The sequence below is a fragment of the Arvicola amphibius genome, chromosome 10, assembly GCF_903992535.2.
Source record: "Arvicola amphibius chromosome 10, mArvAmp1.2, whole genome shotgun sequence".
In the NCBI taxonomy this organism is placed as follows: Eukaryota; Metazoa; Chordata; class Mammalia; order Rodentia; family Cricetidae; genus Arvicola; species Arvicola amphibius.
The window spans coordinates 28,045,070-28,066,711 of NC_052056.1; the positions used below are offsets into that span (position 1 = coordinate 28,045,070).

The window sequence follows — 21,642 nt, forward strand, 5'->3', positions numbered from 1 at the left end:
AAATACAACCAGCGGATTCTGTTTTTGTTGGTATGTGAACAGTTTTAAGTCTGACTACGCTACCTGAAACTCCTCCTCATAGCAGCCATTATTTCTCCATAGTTCTTCATTAGGGATCAATAATAGAATTTTCTCCCTTCTATGTTAACTTCTCTATTGTTATTGTCATTGTTTGGTCTTATTTGTGGAGTCATTCATAGAAAAAATTGTTTCACAGAAGACTTCCTAGTATCCTGATGCTTATAATTTTTTACTCCCTCTTCTGTTCTTTTTCATGAACCATATAGGCAGAAGGCATGATATGGACATATCTCTTAGGACAGGATTCCCTGTGATCTGTTGATCTCTGCATTTTGTCCAGTTGTGTATTTTGGTAATGGTCTCCACTTGCTGTAAAAAGAAGCTTCTTAGTTGAGGAGTCATATCTACATTTATCTGTAAATGTCACTGTATGTTTTAAAATGCACTAAGAATTTGTACTAGTTCAGCAAAGTAGTAGATACTTCTCTAATGTCTGTGACATCACTATCCCTGGAACATCTTCTAAGTTTACATAACCAGGCATGGTTTATCTCCTGATGTGTGTGCCTCCAGTCCAATTAGGCGCTCAGGGATTTGCTAGTATATGTGTAGTATTATCATAAGTCAATAAATAAATATTTACTGACCATTAAAAGAACACCAATAATTGCAAATTTAGTGACTTTACACAATCCAATAAATTTATTGCCATGAATCCCTGGGCAAGCTATGTTCTTGAATTCATAATGCAAAGATCATAGAATTACTATTACCATTAATTTTGGGGGCTGGAAGAAAATATGTATTTCCTTGCTTTTCTTAGATTCTTTAACTACCTTTTTATACTCAAATCATCTATATTCTTTATAGCAGTGAATCATAGTATCACATTTCGTATGATTTGATTGAACACCTTCTTCCACTTTTAACTTAATAATCTACTCAAAATCCCATATGTCATATACAGCAGGTTCTGAGGATAATGATTTTAATCTTTCAGGATCGATTATCAGATCTTTCACTGGCCATGATATGCCCTCTGAAAATCATAGGGTATTCACATGTGAATTAAGTTTGCTCTACAGGAGATTTCAAACATCTCAACCCTTATTGAATCCAATCAAAGTACCTTTTATGAACTGTAAAATTAAATTCATATCCTCAAAAATTTCTAAATTAGGCATGATTGAAACAGGGTATATGTGCTATTGAATAGATTCATTGAAAGTGGACTTCTTGATATAATTTTAAAAAACTGACTCCCACATAAAATGGTAAGAAAGGTTACAATTCTGCTCATCTTAAGATATTAACAAAGTTTTTCATAGTCACACTTTGAAGATTTCCTGTAGATTAAACATTACTGGCAAAGAATCTTAGTTTTTTTTTTTTTTTTTTTTTTTATGTCAGCCAGATACACTGAAAATTCCCAGTATTATCAGATAGTAAGAAACCAGTATTCACTTTTGATACTTTACTTCAAAATATTCTTGGTAAGTTTTCTTAAAAGTTGTTTACAAATCCTACTGTTCATTAACTGAAGAACACAGATCTGCTAAACAATTTGCAGATGTATAATGTCTTTTATGATTTCTACCATTTCCAATAATCTCGAATCCTTTAGAATTCTCATTAAAATACCATTAATATATATTAACAAACAGCTGACAAATATTGCTCTCATTTCTTCATTTTGAAAGTTCAATGAGACCATTTATTCTGTATTTATTGAATACATAATAATTTAAAGTACTTTTATTATTTTTAAGATTATATTATATTATAAATAAATAATTTAACCTTTTCTTTCCTGTCTTCAAATCCACCAGTATATTCCTTCTTGAACTCTTATATTTTCAGCCTTATTTTTCATTTAAATTTTTGTATGTATATATCCATATATACATATTCATTTATGTGTACGCATATATATGTATGTATCTCCATAAATACATAATTATAACCTAGCCAATATGTTAACATTACTTTTATATATGTTTTCAGGGCTAACATCTTGGAATTGGATAATCAGTCATTGAAATGCAAAACTAAACAGAATTTCTCTTGATCTTTAACAATTGCCTATAATTATGATTTGGTATAAAGTTGTTTATATGGCATAGTTTGTTTATTATTTTAAAAATACTGTCAACTCAGTTTGAAGCTACAATGTTGATCTACTGCCACTGTGCAAATACAATCCATTTCTTAAAATACTTTTCTTATAGTAACACAGATATCTGAAACTAGGACAAAGTACACCTCTCCAGTCTGTAATCAAGAATCACAAGGTAAAAACAGTCTAAATATGGAACCTACATTTTTCTGTAATTCCAAGTGAAATAATTATTTTCCATGTCCTTTCCATGTTTTATTTGTTCTCCTTAAAGACAAAGCTTGTGAATACTATGTACATTAATTCTGAAATTGCATCTAATTTATTTCTCTCTTTTTGTCACTTTTTACACATATTGTTAATCCCAAAGATAAGAGGAGAAAGACCACCCACCCAAAATAATTAAAACAAGATTTTTTTTTGTATGCATGGACTCCCTAAGGCAAATTTCAAGAGACCAGCAATGGACAAAGGGAAAGATAAATAAGCGTTACTGAATTGGGAATTTGGAAGACAAATGGGTGGAGTTAAGAAGTCATAACATGTTTATGCATAAAAACTTGCTCATAGTAGCCTGCTGAAACAAAGACATGATTGCAAGGTGGTGATAACAAGGTAGTCATAAAAAGGTGGTCATTACAAGGTGGTCATAACAACCTCCTGAAGCAAAAGTAGAGTTACAAAATGGTCATAACAGCATCATGAAAATAGCTGAGATGTCCTGAAAGTACAGAGCCGTTTGTAGTTAAGGTTCCAGTGCAGATCTAAATCAATTCTTTCAAAATTTCTGCTTATTGTGTATATTTTTATTTTGTTTTATTAATTGACTTATTGACTTTTTTGAGATCCAGTCTTACTTTCTAGCTATGGATTTCATGGAACTAATTATGTATACCAAGGTGACCTGAAACACATAGAGGTTTTCTTATATCTACTTTTCAATTGCTGGAATTAAATATTTACATGAAAATACTGAGATGTCTTACAGTGTTTTTCAAAGACAGCTTATGTTGAGGTATATGTATCATTGTGTCTATTATACAATTGTCTTTAAATATGTGAATATGTTGCACATTGGGCACTTGAAATATTATCTGTAGAATTCATACTTTTTCACCCAGCCTTTGAGGTTTTATTATTATTGTTGTTGTACTTTGAAATTTATGCTAGTCAGTTTCTTTAACTCTCTGGTTTTTATAAGATTTTGTTTCAGTTCAACTTGTATAATATCATTCTACTTGTATTTTTATTTTGTTGTCCCAATTTTTGATGGTTTGGAAAGAGGGAAAATGGTAAAATAAGGATGGAGATAAAGAACTATTCCTTCCTCCTGCAGCTAAATTGAGTTGGAATAACAATAAGGTAGCTATAACTCAATGTCACCTTTCTTTTTGACACTGTGTGAACGAAACTAAATTGATAATACAGGGACAGAGTCCTTGATATTTGGAGGACAAGAGGCTACTTTTTGGTATTCTCAATATTCAAAAATTCTGTGTAGGTATTTTAAAGGACACCCAAGTAGCTGCCCTAGGGGAGAAAAGCAGGGGCTATGTAACTGCTTCTGTTTCACGACCTCAAATTAACCAAGGCTAACCTCAATTTATCATCCAAGATTTCACCTTGTATTTGTGAGCTATTAGTAGTCTCAGAGTTACAAACTTAGTCAAACATGGCCAATGTACTTTTTCACTAGGTAACAGGACAGAAATGTGGGGGAATCTACTCTACAACATTTTATTATTTTAAGAATTAACTCCAAGTAATGCATTTTTAAAGAATTACTATTGATGTTTTTTTTTTTTAATTCTTTTTTTTTTTTTTTTTTTTTTTTCTCATGGTTTATTTTTTTTTATATTTAAAAATTTCCATCTCCTTCCCTCCTCCTCCCCCCTCCCTCCCCTCCTTCTCCCCTTTCTCTCCCCTCCTTCTCCCCCTTCCCTCCCCTCCCCTCCACCCATACCTCCCCTCCCTCCCTCTCAAGGCCAAGGAGCCATCAGGGTTCCCCACTCTATGCTAAGACCAAGGTCCTCCCAACTCCCCCCAGGTCCAGGAAGGTGATCGACCAAGCTGAGAAGGCTCCCACAGAGCCCGTCCATGAAGAAGAATCAGAGCCCAGAGCCATTGTCCTTTGCTTCTCAGTCAGTCCCCGCTGTTGGCCACACTCAGAGAGACGGGTTTGGTCGCATGATCCATCAGTCCCATTCCAACTGGAGTTGGTGATCTCCCATTAGTTCTGTCCCACCGTCTCCATGAGTGAACGCACCCCTCTCGTTCCTGACTTTCTCCCTCATGTTCTCGCTCCTTCTGCTCCTCATCGGGACCTTGGGAGCTCAGTCCAGTGCTCCAATGTGGGGCTCAGTCACCTTCCCCATAAGTCAGAAACGCTGCTTTATATTTGCCTACCTTTAACATAAGATTTCCCTACTGGATTTAATATATTTAATTTTTTAGATGTTAAATAAAAAACATAAATATAACAAATGGAGAATTAAACCATAAATAAGGATGGGACAATTCCTAGAAAAACCTATCAATCTATTTGTGTTTATTAAAGATAATATAATCCATTTAGATTCATATTATTTTTTCTTTACTAATTATGCATATGCATAATAATGTAGATAATACATAAGCAACAAAATAATTTTAAAGTTGTATTCCATTAAAATTTTAATCATTTTTTTCAATTTTTGATTATACCTGTACGCTATTAAATTTTTTCAACTACAACTAGAATATCCAATTAATCTACCTAACAAATTATTGCCATCTTTTTAATTTTAATTCACAAGCCTGAGTCCAATTAGTGCTGCTCATGAATATATTAATGTATGGTCATCATTTGGTATTGAGTAATGAAATAGCTGGCATATTCCCTTTTAAAAAAGTATAACTTTTTAAAACAGAGGATTAAGAAAAGGGATTCACAGGGATATTTGCTCAACTATATTCATAGCAGCATTGTTTGTCATAGCCAGAACCTGGAAACAACCTAAATGCCCCTTGATCAAAGAATGGATGGGATGGGGGGCTGTGGGGATGGGGAGAGAAAAGTGTGAAGTGGAGGATGGGAAGAGCTTGGGGGAATAGGATGGTTGGGATATAGGAAGGGTGGACATGGGAACAAGGAATTATATATCTTAATTAAGGGAGCCATTCTAGGGTTGGCAGAGACTTGACTCTAGAGAGGTTCCCAGGTGTCCAGGAAGACGCCCCCAGCTAGTTCCTTGGGCAGCTGAGGAGAGGGTGCCAGAAATGTCCAGATCCTATTGCCATACTCATGAATATCTTGCATATCACCATAGAACCTTCACCTGGCATTGGATGGAGAAAATGACAGAGCCCCACATAGAAGCACCGGACTGAGCTCCCAAGGTCCTGATGAGGAGCAAAAGGAGGGAGATCATGAGCAAGGAAGTCAGGACCGTGCGTTTACCCATTGAGATGGTGGGACAGATCTAACGGGAGACCACCAAGTCCAGTTGCAATGGGACTGATGGAACAGGGGACCAAACCGGACTCTCTGAATGTGGCTGACGGTGGAGGAGGACTGAGAAACCAAGGACAACAGTGATGAGCATGAACTCTACAGCATGGACGGGCTCACTGTGAGCCTTGTCAGTTTGGTTGCTTACCTTCCTGGACTTAGGGGGAGTTGGGAGGACCTTGGACTTAACATAGTGAAGGGAACCCTGATGGCTCTTTGGCTTGGAGAGGGGCATTGTGGGGGTATGGGTGGAAGGGAGGAGAGAGAAGGGGGAGGAGGAAGGGAGGAGATGGAAATTTTTAATAAAAAAATGAGAAAAAAGAAAACAAAAAAAAACAAAAAATCAACAAAAAACAAAAAATGTGGTACATTTACACATGGAGTACTACACAGCAGAAAAAAGTATCGACATCTTGTATTTTGCAGAAAAATTGATGGAGCTAAAAACTATCATTTTGAGTGAGATAACTAGACACAGAAAGACAATTATTATATGTACTCACTCATAAGTGGTTTATAAACAAAAAGCAAAGAAAATCAGCCTACAAATCACAATCCCAGAATTTAGACAACAATGAGGACCCTAAGAGAGACATACATATATCTAATCTACACAGGAAGAAGAAAAAGACAAGATATCCTGTGTAAAATGGGAGCATGGGGGGAGGTTTGGAAGAGGAGGGGAGAATCAGGGAGGGGAAGCAGAAAAAATGTAGCACTCAATAAAAGTAAATTAAAAAAAGAAAGGAATTCGTCAGGTATGTGAAATTAACAATATAAAAAAATACTTAAAGCCGGGCGGTGGTGGCGCACGCCTTTAATCCCAGCACTCGGGAGGCAGAGGCAGGCGGATCTCTGAGTTCGAGGCCAGCCTGGTCTACAAGAGCTAGTTCCAGGACAGGCTCTAGAAACTACAGGGAAACCCTGTCTCGAAAAACAAAACAAAACAAAAAATAAATAAATAAATAAATAAATAAAATAAAAAATACTTAAAATATTGAAGATTCACAATTTCCATATAAATAGATCTGAAAAGCAAAATGTAATCATAATGTAGAATGAACATCATATGTAAATCTACTTGAATGAAATGCGAAGAACATTATGACACTGTGTCAGATAATTTAAAAATTTTACGATTAAAACTTGTCTATGTTTCAGTTTCAAAAAATACCCCATTTTGAATAAAATGTTTATTATTTTAAGAACAAGTAATACATTCTACATCTAATATAAACATATACATATATATTCTGTATATCGATATATAATAGCACATACATACATATTTAACATATATAGATTGACAACAATGTAAGTTAAAAAATAGCAAGCCTAATGAGGTGGAATTATAATTAATGAAGTACTGACTTTATGAACCAGTACTGAGTGAATGTGGGGAAAAGGATAAAAAAGAATAGAAGAAAGACTAAGAGGCAGCATGGCAACAGATGAATGTGATGAGTAGAAAAGGAAAAAAATTACTACTGATAAAAATACTGAATATGCATTCTATAATATACATATGAACATTTATAGTATGTAAGAAATGTTCATAAGAAAACCATTTTCAGGAAAATATAGAATTGATTAAAATATGAGGGAGAATATTTTAAAATACATAAGAAATTTGCCATACTCATGAATATCTTGCATATCACCATAGAACATTCAACTGGCATTGGATGGAGAAAATGACAGAGCCCCACATAGAAGCACCGGACTGAGCTCCCAAGATCCTGATGTGGAGCAAAAGGAGGGAGATCATGAGCAAGGAAGTCAGGACTGTGAGGGGTATGTTCACCCATTGAGACGGTGGGACAGATCTAACGGGAGACCACCAAGTCCAGTTGCAATGGGACTGATGGAACAGGGGACCAAACCGGACTCTCTGAATGTGGCTGACGGTGGTGGAGGACTGAGAAACCAAGGACAACAGCGATGAGCATGAACTCTACAGCATGGACGGGCTCACTGTGAGCCTTGTCAGTTTGGTTGCTTACCTCCCTGGACTTAGGGGGAGTTGGGAGGACCTTGGACTTAACATAGTGAAGGGAACCCTGATGGCTCTTTGGCTTGGAGAGGGGCAGAGTGGGGATATGGGTGGAAGGGAGGAGAGAGAAGGGGGAGGAGGAAGGGAGGAGATGGAAATTTTTAATAAAAAAATGAGAAAAAAGAAAACAAAAAAAAAACAAAAAAAAAACAACAAAAAACAAAAAATGTGGTACATTTACACATGGAGTACTACACAGCAGAAAAATGTGCTTCACCTTGTCATGATGAGTGGATTGGGTTGGGGTGGGGGGAAGGTGGAGGTAATGGGAGGAGAGGAGGGAGTGGAAACTTCGATTGGTATGTAAATAAAAAAGGATAGTTTGTTTTTTAAAAAAATAAAAATAAATAGATAAGTAAATCTATAAAGGGAAAAAGAATACCATTTCTGGAATATTCAAAAAATTAAAAGATTTAGGTTATATTGCTTTTTATTTTGGTGTCATAAATTACTCTAACATAAGAAACTCAAGTTAGAAAGACTTCATTTTTACTCACAGAGTAAAGATAAAGTTCATCAGTAAAGCAAATTCATTTTCAGGACCATGAGATAGCTGGTCACATTGTATTCACAATTATAAAAAAAAAATCAATGGATGCCCAAACTTACTGGCTTTCTCCTTTTAATGCTGTCCAAGAACCAACCACATGAAATGGTGACAGGTACTTATAGGGTGAGGAGTTATTTTATGATAAAAATATAGATGATCTCATGTTTGCATACACCCTAATCATCTAGATGATATAATAGAATTTGTTCTTATGTTTAGTTTTCATTTTTATATTTTCTCTGTAAGGTCACTGGCCATATGAAACTACTTGTCTGGTATAGAGAGTAGCACATCTTTTACAGGTTTGGAATGTTGAGCCGCATACATCATACTAGTAGGTTTTTTATTAATACAAAATAATACTTACTGTATCATTCTCTCTGTAAGGCGAAAGTCATCTTTACGTGTTTTCCTAGCAATGAGGATGCAACTTACTCTCAAAATTGCTTTTCTTTGCTTGATATATCTATGAGACTGAATTTACTAGTTGTGTTATTAAATTTGGTTCGTAAATATTAAGAGGAGATGGGGGGAGAACTTGAGGGGACAGCATGGCTGACATGGAGGAAGGACAGAGATGGAGAGCAAGGGAAGAGATACTTTGAAGAAACCTGACACTAGATATATTTCTAGGAATCCGCAAAACTAACTCCAGCTAAGACCCCAAGGAATTATGTAGAGGGTACCTGAACTTCCCTTACCTTCTAGTCAGATCGATGACTATGTTAAATGTCATAGTAGACCCTTCATCCAACAACTGATGGGAACAGATTGAAGAGATCCACAGCGGAGCACTGGGCTGAGCTCCCGAAGTCCAGTGGAAGAGTGGAAGAAGTGATAATATGAGCAAAGGGGTCAATACCATGATGAGGATACCCACTAAAACAGCCGACCTGAACTAATGATAGCTCAACGATTCTGACTTGACAACCGGGTAACCAGATTAGGACCAAACTAGGCCCTCTGAATGTGGGTGACCTCCACACACCGTGGCCCTGGTCTGCACTCTATGCGCTAGACCCCAGTTCGCGAGCATCGGGCAAAGGGCTGGAGGTTGATAATACTCACACAGAGACAGACCGACACATAGACCTTCAAACACTTATACCAAACCCCCACTTCAATAGCACCATGGAGGCTTAAATACACCGCAGTCAATGGCCAACAGGTGAAAATCCCATCCTCTGATCCTCTAAACTAGGCACAGCTTCTAGTAACATCAATTAGAAGGTTCTAGCAGGAAAGAGCAGCTGAACGCCAGGACTCATTAGTCCCAACATCCAGCTGAAGGCCAGGACTCATTAGTCCCAACAGGTGACAGCTGTATGACTGGGGGGAGCGTGTGGGGCCACAGGCACGGTGACCAGGATATAAGTCTATTGTTTGTACTGGCTTTCTCAAACACATTTTCTTTGGAGTGATAACTTGCTCAGGCTAGATATAGTGTGGATGGCCTTGGTCTTACCTCTAAGCACTGTGCTACACTTTGGTGACTTCACCCAGGATGTCTTATCCTCCCTGAGGAGTGGATGAGAGTTTCTGTTGGAGGGGAAGGTAGAGAAGAGTGGGAGGAAAAGAGGGAATGGAAACTGGGATTGTTATGTAAAATCAGAAAAGGTAGGTTTTTTTCAAAAAGATAATTAAAGTATTCTTATTTGGAAATAAGGATCACAAGAATCACAAATGCATAGAATCTTAAAAACCAGATCTGGCTGCAGAATGCTCTGTGGGTTCTCTCTTTTTTTGGTTCCTTTTCTAATTCTCAGTAACTTTTAATTTTCTCTGGAAAATTTATGATGTCATAGTACAGTCACTGCTAATGTAAAATAATACTCTGTAATTTTTATGAATGGAAAGAATTTTTTAAGTTTTATAAATCACAAAATTGTTATTTTTCCTCATGGACTGTTTAAAATATCATAGGGTATAAAACATTTCTTGTTTGTAATATCTCCATATGAACAAAAACCATTAACCTTACCTAATAAAACTGGTTGCCCATGTTTTCGTTTTCTTTTTTTCTTTTTTTTTCCTAAATGGTGATTTTGGAAGGGACCTGAGCCACCTTTAGTTTTTCATTTACCATATAGTTTATATGTTTCCATCACTGGATTGTTCTCTAATTTATCAAAATAGATTACCCCCTGCATTCTGCAATGAGAGCAGAAAAACTTCACACACATGTTCAAAATTCTAGGACTGTTCACTCATTCTATTGTCATGTCTCAGTGAGTTAAGGAGCTTACTGTGCAGGACTGAAGACCTGAGTTCAATGCTCAGGCCCAAGGAAAAAAATCAAATACATAAACTTGTCTTCTGAGCATCACACACTAATTATCACACCATCTATCTCTTTATATATCTCACTCTTTTGCCCCTCTCTCATGCATAAAAATAGTGAGTTGTACTTTTAAAAATACATTTTATTAATCAATACAATGGCATTTTAATCATGTGTTCTTTGGCTTTTTTTCAAATAACATTTTAGTTGGATGGAAAGGTGATAGTTGCTATTGTTTAGCACCTGCAAGGATAATCCAAAGTTGTAACAAGACCAGAAAGATTTCTATGTCTGTTTATGGAATTAAGCATGTGGTTCTCCCCAAATATTTAGCCTTTGTTTTCCTTTCCTGTCACTCTGCCATTTTCCTCATTCATAATCTTCAAGCTTCACACAGATGAGTGAGGATAAAAGCATGGCAGGATTCAAAGCCCACTCTATTTTTGCTGTGCACTGGGCCATGGCCAAAGCACTCTATCCTTCAATAAATCAAAATGAAACTTATCCCCGGGTGCTTGTGCTTCCCATCCACTTGTGGATGTGAAAACTTGTCTGACAAATTGATTCTCTTTAATACTGGAATATTATGAATGGGTTGACATAGACATTTATGGCACAAGTGCCATTAAAACAGAAAAATGTTGGTGGATTTATGACAGTCTAAGATTATATAATTAAGATTACATATCTTAGGAAACATAGCATTTCCATTCTTATTCATGCAGTGCAAGCAGAACTTCTTGTCTAAGCACAACAGAGATTTGCTAATTTGTATTTGGTTGAAACATCTAAAATCTAAGAAAGAGAACAATAAAATAATGTATACGTTCATCTTAATTCCTTTGGATGCTAAATCTGGTATGGGATTATTTTAACTGAATAAATTACCCCAGAAAAATATGTTTGCAGAGTGACTGAAAATTTTGACATGGATTAATAACTACCAAATTCCCATAATCTAAAATTATAAGAAATTATTTCTTGTAAAGACAATATAATTAGTATTTAAAAGCCAAATGATTTATTTACAGCATTTAATATAGAATTTAAAGCTCACAGCAAATTAATATTTAAGAAGTAAACTGAAAGGATTCAGAGAGAAAAAGAATAGCTTTCTGTAAAATAGTTATTTTTGAAAGCTAGAATAAGGACTTAACACAAATGTCACTGTACTTTGTGGTTTTAAACCAATTTTAAAAATCAGGGAAAAAAAGCCAAGCAATTGCATTCCAGAGACCCAGTTCCACAAATACAGAGTGTACTTCTGTAATGGTCAATTTCAATTTTCAATTTTTTAAGATCTTGGAGTTTAGGGAAGCTTTTAGGAGATCTTTATTAAATTGCTTGAAACGCTAAAGCCTGTACACTGTGGGGGGCTTCAGTTCCCGGTGTGGAAACCTAGCTCTATAGGAAGAAGAAAGCAGTCTGAGCGTTCACATTTATCATTTTCTTATCTTTCCCTATAGATGCAATATTTTCTCAGTCTCCCATTGATATGTACTTCCTATCATGATAAAAAACAAATTCAAACTATAAGCTCAAGTAAACCTTTCATTCATTAGCTTTTTTTTTCTCAAATATTTTTGTGATTCCAACAGATTTAACAAAAAAATGTTAAGTTTTTGAAAAGAAAATGGAGGAAGAGTGGACCTTGGGGTAAGGGAAACTAGTTGGGAGCTCTATGGACTGGCAAGAAAGGAAAACAATTAGGATGTATTGTATGTGAGAAGAACTTATTTTAAATTTTAAAAATTAAAAATAAAAAATAACTCATCTGGTTTACTTTAGGAAAGTAGAAAAAAGAGAAATTAAATACAAAGTAAACAGAGAAAAGTATATTAACAATGAAAAACAAAACTGCCAACAAATAAAACAAAAAACATTATCCTCAACTTCAACAATAACAATGAAACGCAGATGTCTTGACAAAAAGTAAGAAAGTTCTAACTAAATAAAATAGGAAACAAGTCAGAAATTATTGACACCGTAAATGAAAATTGTAGAAATATTAAAGAGCAAGATAAAATTGGAAGGAAAATTAAAACTACCATGTGTAATTTTGGTGCTTAATTCTGAAGATTTGAGAGAATAACATGAAAGGCATGCATCAAAACACATACAAATTAACATAAACTTCAATATGAATCTTTTCTAGTACTGTTATTAGAGCAGCAATACACTTTGAAGTGTACAAGTGTATATGTTTTGCTTCATTTTAAAAATTCTGGGGTCTTCTATGAGGGTCCTGAATTCAATATTTTATCAATGTCAATTTTATGAAGGTACCACAGTGTTTTGTTTGTTTGTTTGTTTTTGTTTTTTTTTTTTTTTTTTTGAGGGAGGGGTTTTTCAGACAGAGTTTCTCCATAACATTGAACCAGTCCTGGAGCTAGCTCTTGTAGTTCAGGCTGGTCTGGAACTCACAGAGATCCGCCTTTCTCTGCCTCCCAGGTGCTGGAATTAAAGGCGTGTGCCACCACTGTTCATCACCAGTGTTATTCTCACTACGGCTCTGTAGTAATCTTGAGATTTGGGGTGCTCATATCGCTCAGCATGTGCTTTTATTGTTATTTATTTATTTGTGGTTTTTGTGTGTATGTGTGTGTGTTTGCTTAACTGGTCAGGGTTGCAAGGTCTTCCTGACTTTTTATTTTTCATATGAAATTATTCTTTATTTTTTTTACAATATTTGCTATACATTGCATTGAAACTTTGAGAGCAATTATGCTGAATCTGCAGATTGGTTTTTAATAGGTTTACCATTTTTCAAAATATTAATCATAGCAAGCCAGGAGAATTGGAGGTGTTATTATATTTTGAAATTTTCTGTGATCATTTCTTCAGGGGGCCTTAAAGTTTTATTGTATAAGATTTTAACTTATGTAGTTAGTGTATTTCAATATATTTCTTTCAATTGTAGGATATTGTGAAATGTGAATGAGAGTGGTTCCCTGGTTTCTCTCTCTCTCTCTCTCTCTCTCTCTCTCTCTCTCTCTGTATATGTATATGTATATGTATATGTATATGTATATGTATATGTATATGTATGTGTGTGTCTCTCTGACTAAGGAGGGGTATTCTTTGATTTGTTTTTTGTCTGCACATAGGAAAACTTTTACTTGCCTGCTACTTGCCTGAATATGTTCATCAGAGTAAGAATAGATTTTATAAAATATATTTTGTATTTTATGCATAGAATCACATAGAATGCAAGTAAGGATTTCTTTCTTTCCTTTTCCTTTTATTTATTTACTTTTTACTAGTTTTACTTAATTTTTACTAGATAAGATGTTCAGTATTATATAGAACAGGTATGAGGAGCATAAACAATCTTTTCTTTTTTTTTTTATTTAACACATATGGTTTGAGTATTCTCCACTTATTAAGGTGTTGTCTGTGTACTTTCTGTATATTGTCTTACTATATTGTAATATTTTCCTTGTACCACCACATACTACAGTGTACTTGTGATAAATACATGGTGAATTTTATTAAAACATTTTCTGAGTCTAATGAAATGAGCATGTGATTCTGTATTTGGTTTATTTATGGCATGGATTATATTTATTAGTATTTATGTTAAGTCATTCCTCTATTCATGTAATGAAGAAAACTGATCTTGGTGGATCATCATTTTCCATGTTTTTAAATTCAATTTGCAAATATTTTATTGCTAGCCTTTATGTCCATGCTCATTCTAGATAATGGCTTACAATTTTTTTTTTTTGAGGATTCTTGTTACTAGTGTAATGCCAGTGTCATGAAAATAATTGGGAACTGTTCTTTTCTATTTTATTAAATAATATGAGGTGTGATGGTGGTAGTTCTCTTTTGAAGGTCTTGTAGAATTTGTGTTGAATCTACTCTTCTTACCCTGGTCAGAATGACTAAGTTTATACAACAACAAATGGTGTTATGAATGTGGGGGAAAGGGAACATTTATTGAGCATGGGTGGGAGTGCAAACAGGTCCAGAGACTATGGAAATCAGTGTGGAGGTTCTTTAGAAAGCTCAAAATATATCTACCATCTGATCCAGCTATACCATTCTTGGACATGTACTTCAAGTTCTCTATATCCTGCTAGAAGAGATATCTGCTCATGCATATTCATTGCTGCGGTAATGAAAATAGTCAGGAAATGGAAACAGCTTAGATGCCCATCATCTGATTAGATAATGAAAATGTGTCGTAAATGCACAAGGGAGTTTTATTCACCTAAATGGTTACTAATTTATGGAAATCTTCCATTATGTCCTGTGTTTGACGTAGTTGTACTTCTTTCCAATTTCATTTTTAATTTTCCTTATTTTTTTCATAATGAATTCTAGATTGTCAGCTGGTGAGATGACTAAACCTGACCACCTGGATTCCTTCCCCACGATTCACATGACAAATGAAGAGAAACAACTCCTACAAGTTGTTCTCTAATTTTCACACATGTTGTCGCTAGTTTCCACCTACATAGATACACATATGCACACTAAATAAATAAATAATGAAAGAAAAATTACAAATTCTAAATATAGTTCTATTAACTCTTTCCAGCAATATGTGTAGAATCAATGGTTTATTGTTATATAATCTCTATAAAGAATATTATAAGTTATGTTCCATTCATCCACTAAATTGACCTGTACATATTTGTATGTAGACTTTGTAACCAAGCAGATTTCATTGACATAAAATTGTGTGGGACTAGAAAATTATTTATTGTGGTATTTTTTATATTACTGGGCTATGGAGAGAAAGAATAGAAAATTTATTAACTTTTCAAAGATAAACTGTACAATATAATAGCAATGGCAGCTTATGCATGTAGAATTGATGTCTCATTTTACAGTGTTTTAAATAACAGAATATCACTTCCCAATTTAAATGATTTAACATGAATTAAATCTTTGCATATAATCTAAAGATAAAATTAGATGGGTGGAATACATTTTGCTTGTTTGACAAAAGTTCATATAAATTATTAAGATTCAGTTGAACACTGGACCCTTGTGATAAAGCTGATGTTTGCTTTTATATTAGTGTTTTCGGCTTAGTTTCTAAGTGAAACTTCCTGGGAAAGCATTCTTTTTAAGACAAGGATGAAGTTTTCATATTGGTAATATGATTTGGACATCACTTTAAATTATGGCATATTAGAAGATCTCAGTCTTATAGAATATAATACAGGAAGCAAAGATGAAAGAAGGGAAATATAAAAGTCTTCATATTAGGTGGGATTCATTAAATAGAGTAGGTAAACTTAAAAACCCACATTATTTTAAAGAATTAAGGACATGACAGATATAAAATAATTGTTAATGTATTGGAAAAAGTACATGAAATACGATGGTGTAATTACTTTTTTGACAAAGTTAGATTTGAAAGGAAATTTTCAGAAACATGTCTAAATTCAGTATTTTTAACATGTCATGTTTGTACACAATTGTTCTCCTTAGTAGGGGGAAAGAAACAAAAGATACAGAAGTTAAAGTTTATTTATAAAAAGGGGCTAATCTGAGTTACATGAGACATTATCTCAGTAAACAATAATGTCACTGTTCCAAATATTTGGTGGTTTGAGTCTTTTTAAATAATTATTATTGATACTATTTATTTGATTACCTGAAAACAATAAAAGCAATATTAATTCACAATTCTTTGAAATACTTAAAAGTTAACTTTGTCTAATTCTCCATTGCTACATTTGACAAAGTATTAAACATTCTTATTCTCCATTCTACCAATTATCTTTTAGCAGTATTAATATTTTTAGGTTGTGCATCAGCTCTTTATTACATTATTGAAGTATTTCTTTTTTATTATTGATTCCTGAAGACATCATAGACTGAGTTTTCAAGATTAGATCTAACAAATAAAGTATTTTTCATCTTACTGATAGCCATGTAGCAAAATGAGATGATTGATAATTTCTTGTGCATACATAATTATCCTTGCTGTAGAATAGATGTAGCCACTAAGGGAAGATGCAGATTATTGCTCTAATGTGTTCTCTATGTATCTAGTTTTTAGAGAAGTTATAGAAGAAAGATTATTGACAATACTCTATAAAATATCTTAAGCACAATGGATGATAAGTTTTAACTTTCACCCTATACAGAATGGAAAATTTTATATTTACAAATATTGACCTAAAAAGCAGAGGACTTTTATCAAAATTTGTAAGTAGTGATTGTTCAATAAAGCCATTATGATATTATTTATTTTACTATGGAAGTAAAATACATACACCTATAACTCTTGTGATAGATATTGAATATTTTATAACTCTTGATATGTTCTGATATATGTATTAAATATATATTGGATATTATAATACATTAATGTTTACATTTATATTTATATTACAATTACATTTACTTAATGACACAGAATCAGTTTTAATAAGTATATTATTATGTCTTGTTTTTGCTTTTTATTAAATTTAGTATTTCATTGTCCATGTAATAAATTAAAGTTATGTTTTGGATCTATACAATGTTTATATAAATTTTGGTGATGTTTAGCAGAATATATGTATATACCAAAATAGATATGGAGAATACATTATCAATTTGCTCTGTAAATAGTATACTGTTGAAGCAACAAAATTAAATAATTCACTGGCAATTTAGTTATATGAATTTTTTTTTTACTTAATGTGTCATTGATAGCATGCAACACATTATAATTCATACAAATGTTGTAACAAGGTTGAAATGTACAATTGTATCTTGGAACATTTTATATTTTAAGATTATGGATTATGGAATATATTTAATGAGCAAAGAAGGAAATAAACTGTAAGATTACGACATTTTCTAAAGGAAAAAATAATTTTAACTATTAAACTGATTCTGTCACATAATGGTATTGAATTTTAAAGTATGTGTTATCAATTTGAAAGACTTATTCAAGAGAAATTAAATTATATATGACATTACATTTTTTAGAGCTATTCCTATATTGAAGAACTAAAAACCTGTCTAACATATTTTGTTAATTCAGACAATAAAAGCAGAAGCATAAAGGTTACTTAAATGTACTATGTGTGATATCCTTTAAATGGATAATTTTGTTAAATTTTGGTAAGCAAATAATTAAATGAAGTAATTCTAGCAATATTTAAAAATGTATTAGTTTTTCTTGGATTTTTTACTGACATTTAACATAGTTCCTTAAAGTAATTTAAATTATAAAGTCAATTCTTTACTTCTATTTTTAATACCAACCCCATAAGATTATAATGAAATTTGAAATTATGTTACATGTTCTGTTAAGTTTGTCATTTTTAATATAGTACTTTCAGAAATGTTCTTAAGGAAAGTAAAATAAAATAAAAGCAGACATGATAAAAATAAACTCCTTTTAGAGCTAAGATGCATAAGTAAAAAAGTGCTTGCTCTACAGCCATGGGAACAGTCGTTCAGCTCCACAGCAACCACAGAAAAAGTAAGTGTGGGTATATGTGTCTGTAATCCCAGTTTTGGTTCAGGGGCAAAAGTGTGTGTCCTGAATTCTCATGGATCAACCAGCATAGTGGATATGGTGCACTCCAGGATCTGTGAGAAACTTAATCAAAACTAGGTGAAGAAAAATACAAGACCTTGATATCTGGACTCTAAAGTGCACATTATATATATATAGTGGTACATTTACACAAAGGAGTACTTCACAGCAGAAAATATAACGACATCTTAAAATTTGCAGAAATGAATGGAGCTTGATGTGGGATTCCTCTCTGTATGCTGTGAATACCATTGGTGAATAAAAAAAATTGCCTTGGCCTGTTGATAGTGCAGAACTTCGGTAGGTGGGGAAAACTAAACTGAATGCTGGGAGAAAGGAGGCTGAGTTCGGGAGAAGCCATATAGCCCCACTGGAGACAGATGCCAGAACTTCACCTGGTAAGCTGCTGCCACGTGGCAATAAACAGATTAATGGAGAAGGGTTAAATTAAGATGTACAAGTTAGCTAATAAGAAGCTAAAGTTACTGGGCCAAGTGATGATTTAACTAATATGGGTTCTGAGTTACTATTTCGGGGCTGAGCAGCCAGGAATCAATAAGCATCCTCCTATTACAACAGGAACTAGAAAACATTATAATGAGTGAAGTAACCCAAGCCCCAAAACGCAATTATCATATGTACTAACTCATAAGTGGGTTTTAAACATAATTCAAAGAAAGCAAGGCTACAAATCACAATCCCAAAGAACCTAGATAACAATGAGGATTCTAAGAGAAACATACATGGATCTAATCTACATGGGAAGTAGTATAAGATCTCCTGAGTAAATTGGCAGCTTGGGGACCATGGGAGAGGGTTGAAGGAAAGGGGACATGAAGGGTAGGGAGCAGAAGAAAGTGTATAGTTCAATAAAATCAGTAAAACAAAGAAAAAACATTGTCTTACAAAATTTTTCAAAGAAAATAAATTTTACACTGTTTAGGCTGATTCTATCAAATTATGATTTCCATGTATTAATCTATTTTTAAAAAAATATATACCCCATTGCTTCTATAGTTTTCTGATTTTAAAGAAGTGATTTCCAGTCTTATTAAATACCAAATCATTTCAGGTAAAATATATACATTTCATGGGAATTTTTCAAATTAATAAATTTGCAGTTTCAATCCTAGTTGGTAGTACTGAAGTAAAGGAAGCTAGTAAAGTAGGACCAAACTGTATCCCAAAAGATGCAGCTGTGTACCTCTTATGAATCCCTCTATAAGATAGCTAAACTGCCAAGTGCAGCCTTCAGTTCCTGGCCTGAGCATCAAGCAGAAAGTCTGTTTCTGTCTTTCAAAAGTCACTGTCGTTCAAAATATTCCATCTCATAGGGAATGAGGAGGTCTTTTCTGGGAATCCTACTGAATTCTAAATTTTATCACTTTAAGAATAAACTCTGCTTTAACAGATAGATATTGGATGGACTATTTTGGTAATCTCATCTGTGTGTATGCATATGTCTGTTTAGTGTTTGCATACTTATTTCTGTATATTAATGATCTTGGAATTAAATAGCATTGAAGTTTCATAGATGAATCAATTATAATGACTTCTTATGTGATGTCAAATAAGAACATCAGTTCTTCGTAGTATCATGGAAAATTCAATTCAATGTTACTCAATAATAAATTTAAGAGTATACTTAATAGTATGTAACTGTATCAAACACTTTTTCTCATGTGGAATGGGTAAAAACATACGCATGATTGTATTTTTGTATTAAAATTTACAGAGTAAAAGTTTTTCTTATAGACTTGTACAAACTCAAATGGCAAGATGCAATGTAAAAACACTTTATGAAGGTTAATATGTGGACTGAATTATTCAAAGAAATAGTAAATAACACCAAGCTGGACCTGACCTATCTTGGTCCTTCCAAGAAAGCCAAAAGCTACATATTTCCAGCATATATCCCCTAGAGTTTGGGACTATTTATAATATTTGGTCCATTAACAAGAATCAGTCTGTCTGAAATCATACATTTTTGGTGGTTGCTCTTTTTTACATCCTCCAATGCTTAGTTCCTATACAGATTATAAATTCCACTGTATTTCCAAAGTATTAAATTTCTCATTTTAAATGTTTATTGATATTTATAATCAAAATGAAACTTCATACTAACCATCAATTATCAAGTACTAACATTTTTATTAGTTTATAACTTACTTTCTGAAAAAATAAAATTTAAATGAGGCTTGTCAAATTAAGACTATATATGGTCATTGTCAACTACCCAAAATTTTTGATAAGCCTATTGGATATACTCTTCTCTTATCTGACAGGGTGTTCGCTCATGTCCTGCAGAAGTTTAAAGTTTCTAGTGTCCCTACGGTAATGAGCTTCTTTGACCTTTTCCGGGGCTTTTTCGGCTTTCGTGGACCTCGGAGCCACAGAGATCCCTTTTTTGGCGGGATGACTGGAGATGATGACGATGATGATGACGAAGAGGAGGAAGACAGAAGCACGTGGGGTCGAGGGAGCTATAGGTTTGATGGTTCTCAGCCTCCGGAGGAATTCGGTTTCAGCTTCAGCCCAGGAGGAGGGATGCGATTCCACGACAACTTTGGCTTTGATAATCTAGTACGAGATTTCAATAGCATCTTCAGTGAGATGGGGGCCTGGACCTTGCCTTCCCACTCTCCTGAACTTCCAGGTCCCGACTCAGAAACACCTAGTGAGAGACTGCGGGAAGGGCAGACGCTGCGGGACTCAATGCTTAAGTACCCTGATAGTCACCAGCCCAGGATCTTTGAGGGGGTCTTGGAGAATCCTGCAAGACCTGAATCCCCCAAGTCAGCTCCAGACTGGGGGTCTCAGAGACCTTTTCATTGGTTGGATGATATATGGCCTGTTACCCCCCGTTCTAGAGCCAGAGAGGACAACGATCTTGACTCCCAGGTTTCCCAGGAGGGTCTCGGTCCACTTCTCCAACCCCAACCCAAACCCTATTTCAAGAGCATCTCTGTGACCAAGATCACCAAGCCAGATGGGGCCGTGGAGGAGCGCCGTACTGTGGTGGACAGTGAGGGACAGAACGAGACCACAGTGACCCACCACGAAGCACGTGACAGTTCCAGCAGTGATCCAGTCTCTGAAAGATCTTCAGCTCTGGATGATCCCTTTTCCATCCTGGATTTGCTCCTTGGACGTTGGTTTCGATCCCGGTAGCTTTGTTAATAACCTTCAGAAGTCTTCAGGTCCTTTCCATTCCCTTCAAATTGCCCATTGCCAATAAGCTTAGCTTTGTGTGTCATCCTAAGGGTTGTAAGTGTGTGAAACAATGCATTGAGCTTATGCCAGTCTGTCATTCATCCAAATTAACCAAGAAAGCCTTTATTTATGCTAAAAAAATATCTATTGTTTGTCCATTTATTTTTACAGAAAATAAAAAGTGGATAATTAACAGGGAAATGTGGTATCTAGTCCTATTAATCATTAATCAATATATATAACCACATATACAGTGTTAGAAATCAAAGCTTGTCAGGCTCAGTATTTATTGTATTTATGCTCTCTAAAGTTAGTAGCTTAAAGCTCTAAACAAAGCATAAAGGGATATATCCATACTGTCATTTTTTTCCCCAAAGGAGCAGGTTCTTTTGGTGCAGGCCTTTGATCCCAGTTACTGAA

General features: G+C 34.3%; 1 protein-coding gene across 1 annotated transcript; it reads left to right on the forward strand.

Moving 5' to 3' along the window:
• Positions 1-20,291: 20,291 nt before the first annotated feature.
• On the forward strand, positions 20,292-21,357 carry LOC119825462 (HCLS1-associated protein X-1-like). The gene has a single exon (XM_038346325.1). The coding sequence runs from the start codon at positions 20,347-20,349 to the stop codon at positions 21,178-21,180; it is 834 nt and encodes a 277-aa protein (XP_038202253.1). The 5' UTR covers positions 20,292-20,346; the 3' UTR covers positions 21,181-21,357.
• The last annotated feature ends 285 nt before the right edge of the window (positions 21,358-21,642 follow it).

Coding starts and splice junctions, on each gene's coding strand:
- LOC119825462 (XM_038346325.1), top strand. CDS start 20,347: ATGAGCTTCTTTGACCTTTTCCGGGGCTTTTTCGGCTTTCGTGGACCT.